This window comes from Cololabis saira, chromosome 21, assembly GCF_033807715.1.
Source record: "Cololabis saira isolate AMF1-May2022 chromosome 21, fColSai1.1, whole genome shotgun sequence".
Lineage (NCBI taxonomy): Eukaryota > Metazoa > Chordata > Actinopteri > Beloniformes > Belonidae > Cololabis > Cololabis saira.
The window spans coordinates 8,125,542-8,145,526 of NC_084607.1; the positions used below are offsets into that span (position 1 = coordinate 8,125,542).

The 19,985-nt window shown below is 42.5% G+C and overlaps 1 protein-coding gene across 3 annotated transcripts; it reads right to left on the reverse strand.

Annotated features, from left to right (window-relative positions):
• Window positions 1-10,268: 10,268 nt before the first annotated feature.
• On the reverse strand, window positions 10,269-19,942 carry LOC133421839 (uncharacterized). 3 transcript variants are annotated; one of them, XM_061711620.1, is made up of 5 exons: window positions 19,181-19,795; window positions 17,448-17,607; window positions 16,810-17,105; window positions 14,746-14,811; window positions 10,269-14,095 (listed from the first exon to the last, which is right to left on the reverse strand). In XM_061711620.1, the coding sequence occupies exons 2-5, from the start codon at window positions 17,605-17,607 to the stop codon at window positions 11,861-11,863; spliced, it is 2,757 nt and encodes a 918-aa protein (XP_061567604.1). In that variant the 5' UTR covers window positions 19,181-19,795; the 3' UTR covers window positions 10,269-11,860. The 3 variants fall into 3 exon arrangements, with proteins under 3 accessions (XP_061567604.1, XP_061567605.1, XP_061567606.1); XM_061711621.1 differs by lacking the exons at window positions 16,810-17,105; window positions 17,448-17,607 and having other exon boundaries at window positions 19,675-19,942; XM_061711622.1 differs by lacking the exons at window positions 17,448-17,607; window positions 19,181-19,795 and having other exon boundaries at window positions 15,689-16,938.
• Between the last annotated feature and the right edge of the window lie 43 nt (window positions 19,943-19,985).

A 19,985-nucleotide genomic window follows, 5' to 3' on the forward strand; every position in this document is an offset into this window, starting at 1 on the left:
TGTAATGCAAAAATGTCATACATTCTGGATTCATTACAAATCAACTGAAATATTGCAAGCCTTTTATTATTTTAATATTGCTGATCATGGTTTACAGCTTAAGAAAACTCAAATATCCTATCTCAAAAAAATTTGAATATTCTGGGAATCTTAATCTTAAACTGTAAACCATAATCAGCAATATTAAAATAATAAAAGGCTCTGGCTTGCAATATTTCAGTTGATTTGTAATGAATCCAGAATGTATGACCTTTTTGTTTTTTTTAATTGCATTACAGAAAATAAAGAACTTTATCACAATACTCTAATTTTCTGAGACAGTCCTGTATAATAATCACATATTGTGGAGAAGAGATTGTCTTTTTTTTTTTGTCTGACGAAGAAACAAAATCAAAAAGAAGAGTTTTTTAAGTTACTACGGGTGACATTTTACTCTTTACCAACAATTGTTTGATAAATATAAGTCAGAATAATAAAAGACGATCACATTATTCTAATTTTCTGAGACAGTCCTGTTTATAAAGTGGTCTCCCCTCAGCCTGCCAACTCAGAGAAGGAGAAAGCAACTAAATTCTGCAGTGTCTGTACAGCCGCCCGGATGAGCCGTCCAGTGTGATGTGGATCTACGAGCCGTTCAGATTCTGCTGATTTTTGTGACATAACCAGAATGCAAACCACTCCCACAACTATAAAACCGTGTAACTGCATGCGAGCGTCCAACTATCGTAGCACTGCGTGACATCGGACGCTCTCTGTCCATCTCCCTCCAGCAGCTGCCACTTTATTGAGGTTTTTGTAGTGAAATGAGGAGGAATCATAGAGATAACTTCTCATTTCAACTAACTGGATCAGCCGTTCCTCATCCATGACTGTTTCCTACAGCGCTTTCAACCGGCTTTCAACGTGAGCGACAGGAAGAAAATAGAAGCAGGGCGTCCGACAAATGTTCAGCTCAGAACGGCGCTGCGTCGCTGCAGCCAGTTAGGACAGTCCAATAGAAAATAAAGCAAATGGATGGATGGAATTGATTTTGTCGCTGACGCTCGCTCGCATCGCATGCAGTTAGGACACGGTAACTCCGCCGGCCGGAGCTTCCGCCATTTTTTCGTAGCGGTGTATCGTGTCATTCAGGCAGCCAATCAGCACAGAGCCTCATTATCATAGCCCCGCCCACTCAGAATCCTGCATAGATAATGAGGTTAGAGAATGGGATGATAAAGACATGGCTCAGAGGCTGAATTTCTCATTTATTTAGCAAAAACAATCAAAAAAAGCTTGTTTTTAAGACATTCAAGGCCTGTTTAAAATAGGTATTAGATGCCATAATAGGTCCCCTTTAAGTAATTTGAATAATTGAGGTATTTTGAAACATATGACACAGAAAGACACAAAAAACCCACATACAGACAAAAAATTACTATAAGAGGAGTTATAAGAGAAAGAGCCATTAAATCACCACAAGATATATAGATATAAAACAGAAAAACCAGACAAACAAAAAAAAGTCTGTGTGCCAGAAATGTTTCTCAAAGTGAAACAGGATGGCTGCACAACCAAAATGATAAATAAATATTGATTACCATCATGAAATTATGACAAAACAAGCAAATACATAATCAAATAGTACAATAAAACATAAACATACTCTCAAAAATGCATGAAATTAATCAAAAACTAGTTTGGAGAAAGGCTACACATATCTGTATAGTTTGTTGGCATCTTGCCTTTTGTCAGGCTGTTATGGATCACCCTACCTTTTTCTTAATCTGGACATTTTTCAAGCGATAGTTTTAATATCATCCAAAAAACTCCTCTTACCAAAATGTATTTATTTATTTAAAATTCAGAATACTTGTGAGTTTCATGATTTATCAAAACAAAGGAATGTGAGTAAGAAACATCAAACTATCTTTACAGAGTCGATTTACTTGACTAGGTAAAGAAAGTACTTACTTTCTTAAAAGGTGAAAATCCTTATATTTTTATCCTAAAAACAAAAGTGAAAAAATAATGAATAATCCGTATACATTTTATTTTGAAGAAGCCATAGACGTTTCCGCCTTTTTTCTTATAATTCTGCAGCTTTACAGTTTCCCTTCGTTCGTCTTGAAGATGCTGGGTCTTAAAGAAACAAACGCTGACAGACTTTCTGTCTCTCAGCTTCACACTCACCTATAGTTGTATTATGATTTTATTTATTTATTTTTTTGCCCTGTTTTTACTCGCAAAAGAAAAAAGGGAATTCTCATCAGCTTTTCCTAATCTTTGTTCAATTTAAAGTTTACCAACGAAATTGAACAACGATGCCCTCTAGCGGCTAATTCTGAGAACTGCAGGAAACCGTCATGGTTCTGGGTCATTTCGATACTTAGAAGAAAAAAAAGATTTTGTGAAGCAAATTAGACTTTTAAAAGCTTCCAGTCAGCAATAATACAAAAACGGAAAAACATTAGGAAGAGAGTGGGGTGGGGAATATGAGTGCTCGTTTTGGACAATTAAAAGTTTACTTCAAACTATGTGTAACAATTCCTCTTTTTTTACTATTAAAAACGTCCTGATATGACATTGTCATAAGTCAAACAATTAGATAGAGAAGCAGAGCAGGACAAGCTGGAAAATCATGGCCTGAGAAGAGAAGCAAGTTGAGCCAAAGTCTAAAGAAAAAAGAAAAAACAAATCAATCAAGGTGAACAAAACATTTCCATTTCTTAAAACCTGTTTTTGCAGTCTTACAACTAAATTAATTCAGTTCATATGTTTTGAAACAGACACTGCTGTTCAGCTTTCATCAACCAATAAAACACCTCGAATTAAAATCAAACAGAATCAAACATCTGTAAGTGAAAAGAATCACCCCCTAAATTCAGAAAAGGAATCCAATAATTTTCAGATCCTTATACCACCAACTAAAAACATACTCTATTTTATAACTTTAGAAAAGACTAAATTAGTCTGTCTTGGAATGTTTTCTAGGGTGTCACATGTAATTTATCAACAAATTAAAAACTATACATGTGTTGAGTAATTGATTTGCAGATCTTTGGATGTGACCATCTTATTTGTCAGTCAATCAAGTTATTAGGGCCCGAGCACCTTCAGTGCGAAGGCCCTATTGTATCTGTAGGAATTTTTTTTCTTTTTCTTTTTCTTTTTCTTTTTCTTTTTCTTCTGACGAAAGGAGGGCCTTTTTGGCCCCCTAAACGTGCCCAAAAAGTCACCAAATTTTGCATGCAAGTCAGGCCTGGCGAAAAATTTGATATTTAATGGTTTACATTAATGGGCGTGGCAAAATGGCTCAACAGCGCCCCCCGGAAAACTTTGTGACTCAAGCCCCACAATACGGTTTGACGTACATGCACGAAAATCGGTACACACCTGTATCATGGCGCAACCTTAATAAAAGTCTCTTGGCGTAATGCCCGAAACCGAACAGGAAGTCGGCCATTTTGAATTAATCGTGTCACTTTGGCGCAATTTATGCCATTCCTTCGACAGACGGCCCGAACCGTAACGTGCACCCAAGTGTGTTATACATCAAAATGTGCGTCTCCATCCTGCGACAACACGCATTACTTTTCTCTTTCAAAAGCGTTACCGTGGCGACGCTAGATGCCAAAAAGCGCGCCCACCCTTCATGTGATTGGTTCAGACCGAAAAAACTTTGTGCCTCAAGCCCCAGAATACGGTGTGACGTACATGAACGAAAATCGGTACACACCTGTATCATGTCGCTACTTAAAGAAAAGTCTCTTGCGGCCATGGCCGAAACCGAACAGGAAGTCGGCCATTTTGAACATTCTGAATTAATCGCGTAATTTTGGAGCAATATGAGCCATTCCTTCGAGAATTAATACGGCCCGAACTGTATCGTGAACCCAGGTGTGTTATACATCAAAATGTGCGTCTCCATCCTGCGACTACGCGCATTACTTTTCTCTTTCAAAAGTGTTAACGTGGCGACGCTAGACGCGAAAAAGCGCGCGTCCCCTTCATCTGATTGGTCCATATTTGATAGTTCCCCAAAAGTCACCAAATTTTGCATGCAAGGCAGGCCTGGCGATAAATTTGATATTTAATGGTTTGCATTAATGGGTGTGGCCTAACGGCTCAACAGCGCCCCCTTGAAAACTTTGTGCCTCAAGCCCCACAATACGGTTTGACGTACATGCACGAAAATCGGTACACACCTGTATCATGTCGCAACTTAAAGAAAAGTCTCTTGGCGCAATGGGCGAAACCGAACAGGAAGTCAGCCATTTTGAATTAATTGTGTATTTTGGGCGCAATTTATGCCATTCCTTCGGCAATTAATACGGCCCGAACCGTAACGTTCACCCAGGTGTGTTATACCTCAGAATGTGCGTCTCCATCCTGCGACTACGCGCATTACTTTTCTCTTTAAAAAGTGTTACCGTGGTGATGCTAAACGCCAAAAAGCACGCGTCCCCTTCATCTGATTGGTCCATATTTGATAGTTCTCCAAAAGTCACCAAATTTTGCATGCAAGCCAGGCCTGGCGATAAATTTGATATTTCATGGTTTGCATTAATGGGCGTGGCCTAACGGCTCAACAGCGCCCCCTAGAATACTTTTCTCTGCCATAACTTTTGAATGGTTTGACATAGAGAGTCGTGGGTGGTGTCATGGGACTCAGTATTGAGTCCTTGACCATAATTGGTGAAAATTAGCCCTGCCCCTTCTTCTGATTGGTTGTCCCTATTTCCTGCTATAACATTTGAATGTTTTGACATAGAGAGTCGTGGGTGGTGTCATCGGATTCTGTATGGAGTCCTTGACCTTCATTGGCCTGAATTAGCCCCGCCCCTTCTTCTGATTGGTTGTCCCTTTTTTCTGCTATAACTTTTGAATGGTTTGACATAGAGAGTGGTGGGTGGTGTCATTTCTGATATGCTTATGGGGGGCGGTGGCCGTGAGTGCGAGGGCCCGTTCATCGCTGCTTGCAGCTTTAATTATTATTATTATTTTCAAATAAAGTCAATTATTGATTTCAAGTAAATGAGATGCTTTATTTAAAAAGAGAAGATACAACATGGTTATAATAACAGTTCATGTGATATCAACTGAGAACGCAAGGATACAAGGAGGAACGAGGGAGAAGGAGGAGCAGGCGAACAGGCCCGTGGTGATTTTGCAGCAGCGCCTCGATGAGATCAGTTACTAAAAGCTCAGCACGGCAGCAAAGAGAGGACGCTCCATTTACAGAAATACAGCGTCTGCTGCTCTTCGGGGAGAGAGCGGCGGCCCTGGTGATGAGGGCAGAATTACTCTAGTCCTCTACACAACCACAAACATCACAATCAGGGAAGATGGAATTTCAATTACCGTATTTTCCGCACTATAAGGCGCACCTAAAAGCCTTTCATTTTCTCAAAAACCGGCAGTGCGCCTTATAATGCAGTGCGCCTTATATATGATCATTACGGTAATTTCTGTTACTGTAGTCAGGGGGATTGTGGGTAATGTAGTTGGTGTCGCCAAAGTAATGGCGCTAAAAACGTCAGGAATCGTCACGGACGTTCAAGACAACAGCAGCGACGCTGACTCACATAATGGCGACTTTGACGAGACGGAGCAAAGCTGGTTTTTATTTTGTTAATAAAGTTTGACATACGGTACTTTTCTTCTTGTTTTTTTTTGCATTTGCTGTAGGATTTTGTAGCATTTCCTGTAGCGCATCAGGTAGATACGTAACTCAACCCCAGCCACTATAGTACGGTTACCATATAATGCAGTGTGCCTTATAATGCGGTGCGCCTTATATATGGAACATGTTTTAAAATATGTAAATCATTGAAGGTGTGCCTTATAATGCGGAAAATACGGTACATACATTTAAAGTTTCCTAGTTGAATGTTATGTTTTCACTAAGTGACAACAAAGTAAAATAAATAAATAAATAAAAACACAATCCTGCCACTTTGGTGCCAAGGTCTGAAAATATTTTCATTGAGCAGTTTGGATTTGCAGGAAACTGTGACATCACAGACCAGGACTGGTTAACAGCCGTTTCAGCCGTCCATCGTTCTCTCTCCCCAGCTCGACACCGAGCTTTAAGAAGGTTGCACCAAGCTGCAGCACCTTCTTCCAACAGGCCCACCCTGTGGAGGGTGGGGGGTGGAGCGGGTCGCTCGACTCCTCAGAACCAGCTTCTGCAAACAGAGCTGTGCAGAAATGGTTGAAATGGTGATTTCATGCTGCGCAGACAGGTTTTCTGGTGCGTGTGACGTTCTCTGCAGACCAACCATCAGCCTTTCAGAATAAAGCGATGGACACAGCTGCATGAGTGTGACATCACTGAAGTAGGGGGGTCAGTAGAGTTCCTACCTGGGTGTTCATGTGGACCGGCTGGAATCTACCTGGATTTTAGGAGGGTGATTTATTTACTAATGTGGGTCAGATGTTACTGAAACTACATGATCCACACAGTTTGCCCATTTCTTGGCTGAGAACCATTTAGTTGACGTGTTCCTCGGGGGGGACACTGCTAAAATCACAAGGAACCGCCGCCGTTGAGCCAACTGCAAGCACAAGACCCCTTGAACACTGCAAAAACTCAAAATCCTAACAAGAATATTTGTCTTATTTCTAGTTAAAATGTCTCATTTTTAGTCAAAGAAATCTCATTACACTTAAAACAAGACTCATCACTGGAAAAAACAACAATTTTCCCCTGTTTCAAGTAGATTTTCACTTAAAATAAGTGGAAAAATCTGCCAGTGGAACAAGATTTTTTTTTGCTTTAATGAGAAGATAAATCTTGTCCAACTGGCAGATTTTTCTACTTATTTCAAGTGAAGATTTACTTGAAACAGGTGAAAATTGTCAAATAAGTTATTTTTCTGGTAATTACTCTTGTTTTAAGTGTACCGGTAATGATATTTTTTGACAAAAAATTTGACATTTTAACTTGAAATAGGGCTGGGCGATTTTGGACAAAAATAAAATCCCGATTTTTTTCTCTGAAAACCCGATTTTCGATTTCGATTTTTTTGGTAAAACTACAAAAGACAATGGAATAAATAGTTTCAAATATTTTATCTTTATTTTTAAAGAAAAATAGCAAACAAATTTCCCTATTGGGAATGTAGTGCAATTGAAAGATACTGTAAATCCTCCTTGAGTTTAGTAAAGTGACAACATTTACATTTTTCTTGACCAAACAAAGATGACTAGACGAGCTCTGTCTGTAATGCAGCCAGCTGCAAAAAAGGAAAATCGATTTTCCGATTTTCCTTTTTTTAACATCGTCTTGATTAATAAATCCGATTTAGATTTAAAATCGATTAATCGCACAGCCCTAACTTGAAATATGACAAATATAATATAATAAGATTTTGAGTTTTTTTCAGTGAAAATGAAAATATGTTCTTTACTCATTTTGTTTTCTTAGACTGGGATGCACCAGATGTTGTAGGGTGGGGGGTTATATTTGTACATTTGTATGTATGTTCTGTTAAAAGCAAACATATTATCTTTATATATAACTGTCCTCTTATACCTTGGCTTCAATAAAAAGATATTTGAAAATGAAAATATGAAATGAATAGATATTAAAGGGTGACATTCTTACACTGATGCAAATCGTTGCAGACAGCATTCTTAAAAGCCAATCTGCACCAACAATTCTGCCAAAACGCATAAATATCTCTTTTGCGTTGCCAGTAAATAACGAAGGACACGCACTTAAAATGTCAATTTGGCCTGCCGCTCCACTGACTCCATCATGAAGATGTATCTCTGTTCCACGGCCTGGCAGGAGCCCACTGACCCGTAGCAGCTGCTGGGGCTCCAGGAGGGCTGGGGCCCCCTGGGGGGGTCACGGCAGGTCAGCGGGTGACAGGAATGCTGGGAGGAATGTCCCAAACAGAGGTGCAACCTGTCAGCGGGACGAGAACGTGGATCAGCCGGCCCCGCGGGAGAACCAACGGCAAACATGGAGTCACCATGCCTCACAGGGGAACCAGGGGGGGTCAGAATAACCTAATATCTGCACACTCACATCGTCATATCATTACAATAATTCTATATATATATATATATATATATATACATATACACAGTACTCGAGGTGAGTCAGAAATAAAAACAGTCAAAATCATCCCCCCTTTCCATCCCTTATGTCATTTCATCAATTAATGTGGTTTTACTGCTATTTCAACATTTAGAGTCATCACCAGAAAAATAACTTATTTGACAATTTTCACCTGTTTCAAGTAAATTTTCACTTGAAATAAGTAGAAAAATCTGCCAGTGGAACAAGATTTATCTTCTCATTACAAGCAAAAAAATCTTGTTCCACTGGCAGATTTTTCTACTTATTTCAAGTGAAAATCTACTTGAAACAGGTGAAAATTGTTGTTTTTTCCAGTGATGAGTCTTGTTTTAAGTGTAATGATATTTTTTTACTAAAATGAGACATTTTAACTAGAAATAAGACAAATATTCGTGTTATTCTTATATTGTATTATTAGTTAACGTTAAAGCCGACGGCCTGCTTTGAATGATGAGTAAAACATCATCTTCTCCCCCTCGGCCAGCAAGGATTTAACCTGCCGTTTCCCCTGGAAGTGAAAAGCACGTGGCTCGTCGTGCCCATCGCCCTACAAGACTCGTGAAAAGACTCAGTGCAATATGACATAACACTTATTTATTTTCTATCCATATAATTCTATTTGTGGCACTGCACTTTTTATTTTTTAAATTTCTATTATTTGTATTTTTATCTTTATACGGGTGTTTGGTTTTTGGGGTGTTTGATTTGTAAATGACAGAGCTGTGTGTGAGATGGAGATGTCCATTTCCCAGAGGGAACCTCCCAAAAGGATCAATAAAGTCGTCTGAATCTGAAAAATGAAAGTAACTGACAACACAGCTGCCGGTTTCAGCAACCCTGACCCTCTCACCTCCCAACACAGGTCTGGTATTCATAACAGATGTTTGCAGTGGGACGGGGGCAATGGGGTGTACGAAAACATCCACGAGCCGCTATTTAAAACAACCAAAATGAGTTACTATTAATATCGTGGATTGAGTTTTTATTGCAAAACTGATGATCTATACCCACCTACCTGTATACCTGTTTTTTGTTGATTGGTGTTTTGCTTCCATCACTGTTATTTCTCTTTATTTTCACCTGTGCAGAAGGGTCCAGCATGCACTGGTACAGGACCGTGGAAACGCAGAGAAACCAAACTTATTCCTTGGATCAAGAAGCTGAAGCAGGCTGGCCGGCAGGCTGCAACTTCTCCACAAGTGGACGTCAAAGGAAGTTAAAACAGGTACGCTCAGAGAAATGGTTTGAAAAACATCCAAGAGGAACATTCGAGACTCTAACGCCTCAGTCGACAAACACTGAATACGGAAAAAAGACAGGACGGTGCAAGTAGACACAAAAGAAATGACTATAAAGCTTCTGCAGAAATGTGCACAACTTGGAGACCTTTGGTCACAACACCCCAACATGCCCGTTGTCAAGCACATTGGTGGAGGGAGATGCAACCGGGATGACCCGTGTAACCAGTACTCGAGTTGTAAAAAAGAATCAGGGGGGATGGTGGATTTTATCATATGGGGACAGATAATTTGTGCTGATTACAAATAATATAATATATTACAAATAATAGCACTGACCAAAACACCTGCAGAAATACTGCAGGAATGACATAGCAGCAGTTAAATGCAGCCTTCTGTAAGGTTTAAATATCCACACTTACATCAAATACAGATAAGTAAAATGGATCACTGCAAAACCTCAAAATCTTAAGAATATTTGTCTTATTTCTAGTTAAAATGTCTCATTTTAGTAAAAAAATCTCATTACACTTAAAACAAGACTCATCACTGGAAAAAAACAACAATTTTCACCTGTTTCACGTAGATTTTCACTTAAAATAAGTAGAAAAACAAGTGGAACAAGATTTTTTTGCTTGTAATAAGATACATTTTGTCCCACTGGCAGATTTTCCTACTTATTTCAAGTGAAAATGTACCTGAAACAGGTGAAAATTGTCACATTTTTCTGGTGATGACTAAATGTTGAAATAGCAGTAAAACCACATTCATTGATGAAATGATATAAGGGATGGAAAGGCAAGATGGCAGTTTTACAGGGGGGATGATTTTGACCGTTTTTATTTCAGGGGGGGATGCCATCCCCCCCTCATCTCGAGTACTGCGTGTAACACCACGTAAAAACATTAAACTGAAAGACAGCAAACATGACCGTTTGTAGACGTTTGACATTTGGTGATAACTTAGGTCTTTATTTTATTTCACATGACATAAAGTGTGAACGCCGTGCGGCCAGAGTACAAAAGAAAAGGCACATTCCTCATAAGAAACGACTAAACCAGCGATCTAAACTTTCTAACCGGGACAGAAAGGAGGACCATGTCCCAGCACGTGCACATCGAACCCAAAACACATAAATAACAAATAAAAACAATCAGTTCTGATCAAGTGGACGTCCTCAAGTTCCAGCCCACTTTTACATTCACGAGAATCTTCTCCTCTTCACAGGAATGAAGGGAACGTTGACCCGTCTGGGTCGTCACAGCAGAACCAGTGGCGGCTGGTGCTAAACAATTTTTGGGCGGCGCAATAGACCGTGGCATATATAAGGGTGTAACAAACACAGAAGTCACGGTTAGGTACAAGTTGGAACAATGGGGAAAAAAGAAAAGGTAGAAAATAATATTTTGGTCCTTTAATTTTGAAAAATGTAACCAACCAACAACAATGGCTTATTGGTCATAAGTTTTAGGGTTAGGGTTAGTGAAGCAGTTCAGTTCTGCTGCAGTGGAAAAAGTCCACTATTATTTTGATTTGTTCTTTTCTTCCTGGTTTGGGTTCAGTTTATTTTACATATTAGAGAGAAGAAAAACTATTAACATTTCCATTGTTCTGTCTGGAAAGATAATGTTCCTTTCTTTCAGATATTTGATCAACAAATATTTCAAAAGAAAATGTTATATATATATCAAATGTTGGAGAGTTTACACTGGATTCTGTTTGACCGACGCCCCTTACTTCCATAAGTAAATCAAATTTTGGAACCAAATAAATATTTAAACATTTAATTACTCTTGACAGTCACCCACAGACTGAAATAACACCTTGTTTTAATAATTATGTGCATATTACATGTTTTTTGTTTTATTTGTATTCTTCTTCTCTTGATTTGATGGGGGCGGCGCCCTAGCGCCCCCTACTGACCAGCCGCCACTGATCAGAACAGATTCACGCTCCGCAATCACAGCTGAAACAACAATAACAAAACCCTGAACTGAAATCTGGACAATTTCAACTAAAATTAACATTTGTTTTCATTGTTTTGCATTAAAGAGAAATAAAAAAGTAAAAAGAAACATCGCCACTCATGGTCTCAGAACCTTCCGGTCTGATTTACAGACGTTATAAAACATGGACTTGTACAAGTGTGCAAAGTAACCGCCCAAAACAGGAAGCTCACATGATGGGATGGCGTTACACAGTTAAGTCGTACAACATCCATCCATTTTCCGCCGCTAACGGATAAGCGCGTCGCGGGGGAAGCGGTCTCCGCAGAGACTTCCTTCACCCTTCACTTCAACAGCAGTGCGGAGTACCCGGCCTTCTTGGAGTCCCTGGGAGGAGAACTGGATAATGCTCCAACTGGGGACTCCATCGTTCTACTGGGGGACTTCAACTCAGCTCACGTGGGCAATAACAGTGATACCTGGAAGTCGTACAACAGCCCACCCATAGCTGTAAAGAGACATGCGTAGTGTTCAGCTTCACCAACAGTGATTACAAACACGAACAATTACAAAAGTTTAACACCTTTTAGAGCTTAGATCTTTCAATGCGTCTCAAACATGGGCATCCTCATGACGTACAGCTGACTCTCCCGCTCCATCACAAAACACTTAGCAGCGATGTCTGCGCACGCCACGGCGCACATCTCCTCCGAGCTCCGGACCGCCACCAGGAACTTGGAGAGGTCCGTGTTGGGCGGCGCGTCCTGGTCCTCCGACGGCCCGCTGGCCGGCAGCAGCTTCCTGCAGAGGAGCACCGGGTCCCTGCAGGAGCAGACGGGCTCCCCGCCGCAGCCGCACGGCGTCGCCATGGCAACCACGGACTCCACCACCACGAAGCCGCCGCTCGTTTCCAGCACCGAGTTGTTCCTTCTGCACGCGGCGCTGCGGTCCCGCGTGGTAACCAGCATGTTGTTGTAGACCAAACACTTGTACTCGGTTACGCAGTCCTGGTGTCGTCCGCGCCACGCGGCGTCCGTCTGCAGCGCCGACCTTTCCCGCGCGCTGAGAGGTCTTTGAGAGCTGCATCCCAGAGTCACGGGATGCTCGCTGGATCCTGACGCCATCGTGGCGACGTCGCAGTCCGTCATGGAGGAGAAGAGGTCCCGCACCTCTGCGCCGGCGTCTCTGAGCGCCGCGCCGCCTCTCCTCATCACGTCCTCGAACAGGAAGAAGCGCGTGAAGATGTGCGCGCGCGCCGCCGCGTGCATCTGCAGCAGCCGGCGGCTCCGGTTCTGCAGCACGAAGGCCGTGTGGGACCACGGCAGCCCCCAGTCGCGGGCGGCCTCCGCCAGGTGCGTCAGCAGGTGGCAGCTGAACGAGCAGTTCTCCAGCCCGTACAGCGCCTGCACCTGCGCCACGAACCGGACCAGGCTCAGCTCTGCGGCGCCCAGCTCCTCGTGGGAGGCAGACGGCGAGAGCAGCACGTGCAGCGCCGACACCAGCAGCATCCAGTGCTCGTAGTAGGGCGGCGGCAGGACGCCCCTCAGCGCCAGCGGGGAGTAGAGCAGGCCGAAGGCCCTCCAGTCAGACGCCTGCCAGTGCGTGCGCTCGGCGAGGCGCTGCGGGCTCCGCCTCACCTCGTCCGGAGGCTCGACTGCGGCCAGAACCTGGTCCAGGTCACGCAGCCGCTGAGCCGTCAGGTGGAAGGGCTTTTTGGCGTGAAGGGGGTTGAACCAGAGGTTGACGAACTCGGGGACGACGCCGAGGCAGAAGCAGTGCATGTAATCGGGGACGAAGCCCTTGATGATGTCGAAGGACGGCAGCAGGAGCAGCGGGCTGGGACCCTTGACCCCCATCTGACCCTGCTCGTAGCCGTGCTCGATGACCAGCTCCACCAGCTGCTCCGTCTCCGCCATGTGGCGCAGGTCGCACCCGTCCGCCTGGAGGGGGTAAACCCGGGCGCAGTCCCGCCCCCGCTGCACCACCTCGCCCTTGTGGTAGCAGAACCCGCAGCCGAACTCGCTGCCGCACGGCTGGAAGTTCTGCATCACCGGCATGGTCGCCGGGTCGCACACGCAGATTCTGGCAGTGACCCGGGTGTGGCGCTCGGTGCCGGTCCCGTCCGCCCAGCGGAACCCGTCCCCGGACAGCTGGTGGAACTCGTTGATGAACGGCGTCAGCAGGTTCTGGATCTGCGGCTTCCCGCGGCCGAACCACAGCGTGTGCAGCAGCACGTTCCTGCAGCGCTCCACGTACGGCAGCTCGCTGACGGTGCACATCACCGTCCACACCGAGGACCTGGACGACCGCAGCAGCGGGAAGCCGTCGCACTTGAAGGCGAGCGTGATGCTGTCGCTCTGGCGCTCGCGCCGGGACTCGCTGCCGGTGCCGACGTCGGAGATGCAGCCGTCCCTCGCCACGTGCCGCCCCAGCTCGGTGTGGACGCGCGCCAGGAGGCTCCTCAGCTGGATCTCCAGCGGCATCACCAGGAAGTAAAAGGCCCGTTCGAGCAGCCCCTCCCTGCTGAAGCTCTGCTGACACACCTCGCACTCGGTCCCGGGTTCAACGCCCAGGTAGTTGGCACACTTGGGGCAGTAGAAGTGAGTCTCCGTCTTGCTTTTGTACTCGGTCATGTGTTTCTTGAGGAAGCGCAGAGACTTGGGGACACATCCGGGCACCAGGATGTTCAGCAGGTCCAGCAGGTCTTTGCTCGCCGCCTTGGTCAGGCCGTGCTTCAGGATGAAGGTCAGCAGGAGGAGGAGGAGGGCGCCCACGGAGACCGAGGAGCCGGCGTAGATCTTCTTCTCCCCGTCGAAGTTTGGATCAAAAAACTGCTCCTGGTATTGTGTCATAAAGAGAGCAACATCCCTCACAAGTTAACCATGTAAAACACCAAATTACAACATCATTAATTTATTTATAGTTTTTAAACCCAGAAGTTTAGGCAGTGTCACAAACATTGCTGAAATTCTTAGATTATGTTTTTATAGTACTGTATACCAAAGAACATCTCTAAGCACTTTATAGTTTCCCAAAGGTTTTAAATAAGTAATAAATAAATGTTTCCCTTAGTAATCCCACAATGTCGCATGAGAACAATTTTTAACTTGTTCTTCAGTTTGAGTTGAATCCTCACAAGGAAACAGTCCTGGTCTTGCTGGACCCTTTCACACATCCTGCAGCTGAATTTCTCTCTTTAGAGATAAATTGGTGATGATGCAGGAAATGGTTCTTTCAGGTGAACTATTTTTAACAGACCAATGTGATGCAAGGCTGCATGTTTCTTTTGAGGTATCTCTCGCTAACAGCTAATAGCCGAGGGTCATGTTCTGGGTCTCTGGAAAGCGCCTAGAGAAAACTTCTATGGTAATAAAAGCTATATAAATAAAATTGAATTGAGACTGGACTTTTAAATCACTGCCAAAACTTTTGGCCACGACATCACACACGCACACAACAGAACAGAACATGAAATAAAATAACTCACCATTGGATCTTCTTCTGTGGTTTCGTCATCTGATGAAGCTGACCAAGTTTCTTCTCCGTGCAGCGACTTAAAGACGCAGAGATACAGACAGGTGAGCACACATCCCTACGTAGTGTTAACGTCTCGTCTTAAACCCGTTCAGACTTCACATCTTTAAAAAAGTGGGTTAGAGTTTTGTGGAGAATATAAAGCTGTCGAATGAAGCTTCTTTTTTTTTTTCTTAATGCATTGTATTTATTTATTTACAGATGTCTTAAGAGTGTCATTATCATTTTTGTCTTTATCATATTCATTTTATTTCAGTTCAAAAATGCTTGATTAATTGGGAAATTAATTATTGCAGGCAGTAGTCATGATTTAACTCACTTTAAACAGTCACTTGACTCATATATATAAGCAATGTGTCCTGAGAGCCTAAAGTGACCCATGAACCACTCCAATCTATCCATCCATACATTAATACATCATTTAAGATGATTTTTAACACACTTTAGTTAATTCAATTTGGTTTTGATTGCAACTTTAAACACATTTTGTTAGAAAACTCTTAAAGCTTTTTGACCAAGAAGGCCAACTGGTGTTTAGACCTCAGAGTAATTTCCATGCAGGATGGCGGAGAGGAGATGAGCCAAGAGTACCTGACTGCAGGCAAGGTGGCCGACAAGGACGCCGCCATCATAGATATATATAAAGGCTTTATCTATATCTATGGCCGCCATATATCCAATCCATACCGGAAGTCACAAGCGGAAGTTGGTCTCCTTCGTGTCTATTATTCGTCGTGCCGATCCATACCAGAAATATGACAGAGGTAGTTTACAAGCGGCCATAAAACGAAAACTATAAAACACACACACATTTTTATATATATATATATATATATATATATATATAATGTACTTACTAAAGATGCAAAAAAAGAAAAATATATATACATACATACGTTTTTTTAACTTTTTATTTCCGTTTTATGGTAGAATCCTGCCGGTCGTTTCCTAACCCAACCAAAGTTGTTTCATTGGGAAACAATTGCTGAGGGAAATCTGTGGGAGCTCTGCGGGCTGTGGCCTCTTCAGGGAGGGTGGTGGGTATTTTTTTGTGCTCATACACACCTCACAGTTCTGTCTCTGCAGTAGGGTGACTGACAGGGTGAGTTGCTACCGGTGATGTAGTTGTTGGTGGCGCAGTCATGAAAAGGTGTTTATTTTTTTCGAAAAGGTGCCACTTTGCAATGTATTTATGAGTACAAGATGCATGTGCTTTGGCACAGGGACAATGCCAGGTGTTTTTTGTAATGTTATGTGTTACTATGACTCTCCCTAATGTGCTGTAATGGTATAACTCTGGTTCATAAATGGAAAGGCAAATATAATTTTCAGAACCACCAAGTTCCACCAACATAGACAAGGGGACATGTGCTTCCTCTGCTTCTCTTTGCCTCTTTTTGCACACTTCCACTTTGGAGTCACAAAAAATATGGTTTTCCAACATTTCCTGGAGGACTTGGTGGTGCAGTGGTTCCTCGGTGGCAGTGGCGCTGCAATAATCCAGAGAACGAATATGATCGCACAGGCCGTGAGGGAGGCCAGTCCTTTGCGCAAGCAGGTGGTATTGCCGACAATCTTCCATTTCACATTTCGTGACATGTTGCTGGCCCCATGTCTTGCGCTGCACATGTACTGGGACACTGAAGCCACAAGCCGTTTTTCGGACTGCGTAGAGGCCATTACTTGGGTCAACACATATGCTTTTTAAGTGAGATTTTGCTGTGATATCTTTAGGTTGACCATGTTTTCTTTGTATATGTAAAAACAAATTCCTCTTGTACAGAACAGTGGGGCATTGAGGGCACTTCACATGGGATAATGGCAGCTCTATAGTGACCTCTTCCTCTGGAACCATGGGATGCTCTGAGGTTGTAGTTGGGGATGACCGACCAGAATCTGGCTCTTGAAAATCTGTGGCAGCTGTGGGGGTCTTGGGTGATGTTGTTCGTGTGTACGTGTGGTCTGCAGTCAGTGCAGACACAGAAGGTGGAACGGAGTATGAATGTTCAACACTCACTGATGGAACAGTACAGTCCTCCGGTAATGTAGGGTGGGTCTCTGGTTTGGGTCGTTTACAAGGTGGCTCCAATTTGGGTGGGACCACGGGTCGTTTACAAGGTGGCTCCAATTTGGGTGGGACCACGGGTCGTTTACAAGGTGGCTCCAATTTGGGTTGGACCACATCACATTTTTGGTGACAATCAGTCAGATGTAATGTTATGGTGTCTTTTCGAAGTATAGTTTTGCCACAAAATGGACAATGAAAATGACTTCCATCTCGGCAGGGCAGATTGCATCTGCAGATGATATTTTCTGTAAAGAAAGAGTAATTTGTCTTAAAATCATATTATAACTGAGAAACAAAAAAAAACATAACATCATCCTATAAACTATATACAATTGTATTTTTTCTTACTTGAAAGTTATGACCATTTCAAAAGATGAAACAACTCCACTAAACGCTACAAATGGGGATCTATTGAAAGTAACTTGCTTTCTTTGCTAAGCTTATCCACAGAACTCAAAGCAGTGCAACTCACTGTAACACTGGTTAAAATCTGACAATCTTATACATGCAAAAACACAAATATCATTGAACATTACTGTTACATGTAAAGGTATATGATCTCAAAAAGATATTTCTCAGCAACATACCCTGGAAATGCACTGCATTTTCTCTGTGGTTTCTTATGTGCCTGTTTATCACACTACCAGTTCCTGTTACAAATTTGGGGCAGAGAGGACACCCAAACTGTGAGGACGACAGGGCTGTAAACTCCAGACCGGCATCTCTATTTACAATAGAGGGGTGCATCTGAAAAAAGAGAAGTCAAACAACATTGGTATCTAGAAAAATTTACAGATGCATTAGGGAACATGGATTTGCGATACAAACTGACATACTGAACATCGACTATAGGATGGAAGAGGAGGCCCTGCAGCACTCCTATGTAGCCACGTTTATTTAAGTGCAAACACCCGGGGCTACATATACATATATATGTGTGTGTGTTTTTATATGATATACGATTTTTATCGCCTAATAATAGTGAGTACGGTGGCCGAGACCCGCCATTGCTGAAAATAAAAGTAATATTGCAAACAGAAACCAACGCCGCTGCAAATAAAATAAACGCTGCAAATAAAATAAACGCTGCAAATATTGATTTATTGATTAGTTTATTTCGAACACATAAGGAAAAAAATATAAAATTTTAAAACAAATTCAAAACATACAGAAAAAAAAGCAACAACAAAAACATAATATAAAGAAATCTCACTGCAAATAAAATAAACCCTGCTGCAAATAAAATAAAAATACAACGCAAATAAAAAAGCCACAACGGAAGTGAATTACCGGGGACTATTTTTGCCGATGCACCAGTGTTGCAGATTAAAAATTACACGTAGCGACTTTGAACACTAACCTTTTCACTTATTTTTTCGTTCATTGTTCTTCTTATTCTTCGCTCTTCTTATTTCTTTCTTTTCACTTACATCCTCTTCGTCTTGTCCTCCTCTCACATAATAACACCGGTGCATCACCGCGGTTGAATTGGTTTGATATTGGATATTCGACATTCAACACCCATAAAACTTGTGATACATACCACTGATTTTGGTCATATTGCTTGTGATGTGTTCATGGTCATCTCTAGACTATGTATCACAAGAGAGTAATTATTATAAAATCATATTATGCGCGGTTTAATGAATTCAACACCCATAAAACAATCGGTGTTATGTATCACAAGTTTTATGGGTGTTGAATTAATTAAACCTCATTAAATCAGCCCATGTATGTGATTTTTTATATGATTTTTTAATAATTACTGTTTTGTGATATATAGTATAGATGACCATGAACACATCACAAGTGGTTTGACCAAAATCAGTGGTATGTATCACAAGTTTTATGAGTGTTGAATGTCGAACACAAAAGAATTGGTTTGATATCCAATATCAAACCAATTCAACCGCGGTCGGTGCATCAGCAAAAATAGTGCCTGGTAATTCACTTCCGTTGTGGCTTTTTTATTCACGTCTTTTTTTTTTGATTTGCAGCGGCGTTTCTTTAATTTTCAGGAATGGCGGGTCTCGGCCACCGTATGAGAGAGTGCAAATGTGTTTTACGCCACAACCCAATAAAAACATAGATAAAATTACCATACGACATCACTATTAACTCACTATTACTATCACTATTATCACTATTACCTACTGTGGCTAAGATAACAATAGCCCAGACCATCGAGTTAAGCAGAGAAACAGCCTTCCCGACACATGGCACTCTAACTCTTCGATGCATTACATTTATAAATAGCATAGAATTGCATCTTAGAGAACATACCACAATTTGAGGATAATTAAAACACAATTTCTCTTACCGTTCTTCCTCGTCGCGGCAAGTCCAGCACGCCGACAAAGTTTTAAGTTACACGAAGAAGAACAACTTCCGCTTGTGACTTCCGGTTTCCGGTTTGGATCTCGCCTGCAACCAGCTCCCTCTCAGATGAGGTGTTAATGAAGAAGAGACATTAAATGACCCTCAATCAGGCTTTTCCTTTGTTTGATTTGGTCTTCCAGCACCAGCCAGCCCACTAAAGTCTACTTATTTCTAAAATCACTTCAAAATTAGACTTGCATGAGGCTTTTATTATTTTGAACCCCTCTCCTCTGCTGCAAGCCTTGAGACAAGTCTGCAAGAATTCCGCCCAGAAAAATGGATAAACGAAACGTCTTCATGAACCGCAGTGAAAACTGGTGTCCGCGGGGGGAAACGGCTACAATATCCACATCTGCTCTTATTCCTTCACCATTCGGCGGGGTGTGTGAGCCCTGAAACATCTGCAGCTCTGCACAAACCCCCCCTAAACCTCACCTCGTCCAGCATCCCCGGCTCCGTCTTGGGAGGACGGCCGCTGCGAGGCCGCGTCGCGACGCTGTTAAACCGCTTCCATTTGTAGATGATCTGCCTGACCGTGGACAGGTGAATGTCTAGGCTCTTAGAAATCACTTTATAGCCCTTTCCTTCTTTGTACAAATCCACGACTGCCTCTCGCACGCCCTCTGGGATCTCGTTTTTGCGAGGCATCATTAACACACCCGCAGAAACGTCCAAATATTTATGCTTAATAGCAGCAGGGGAGAATTTTTCACTTCCTTTCCATACCGGAAATAAGTTTTTAATAT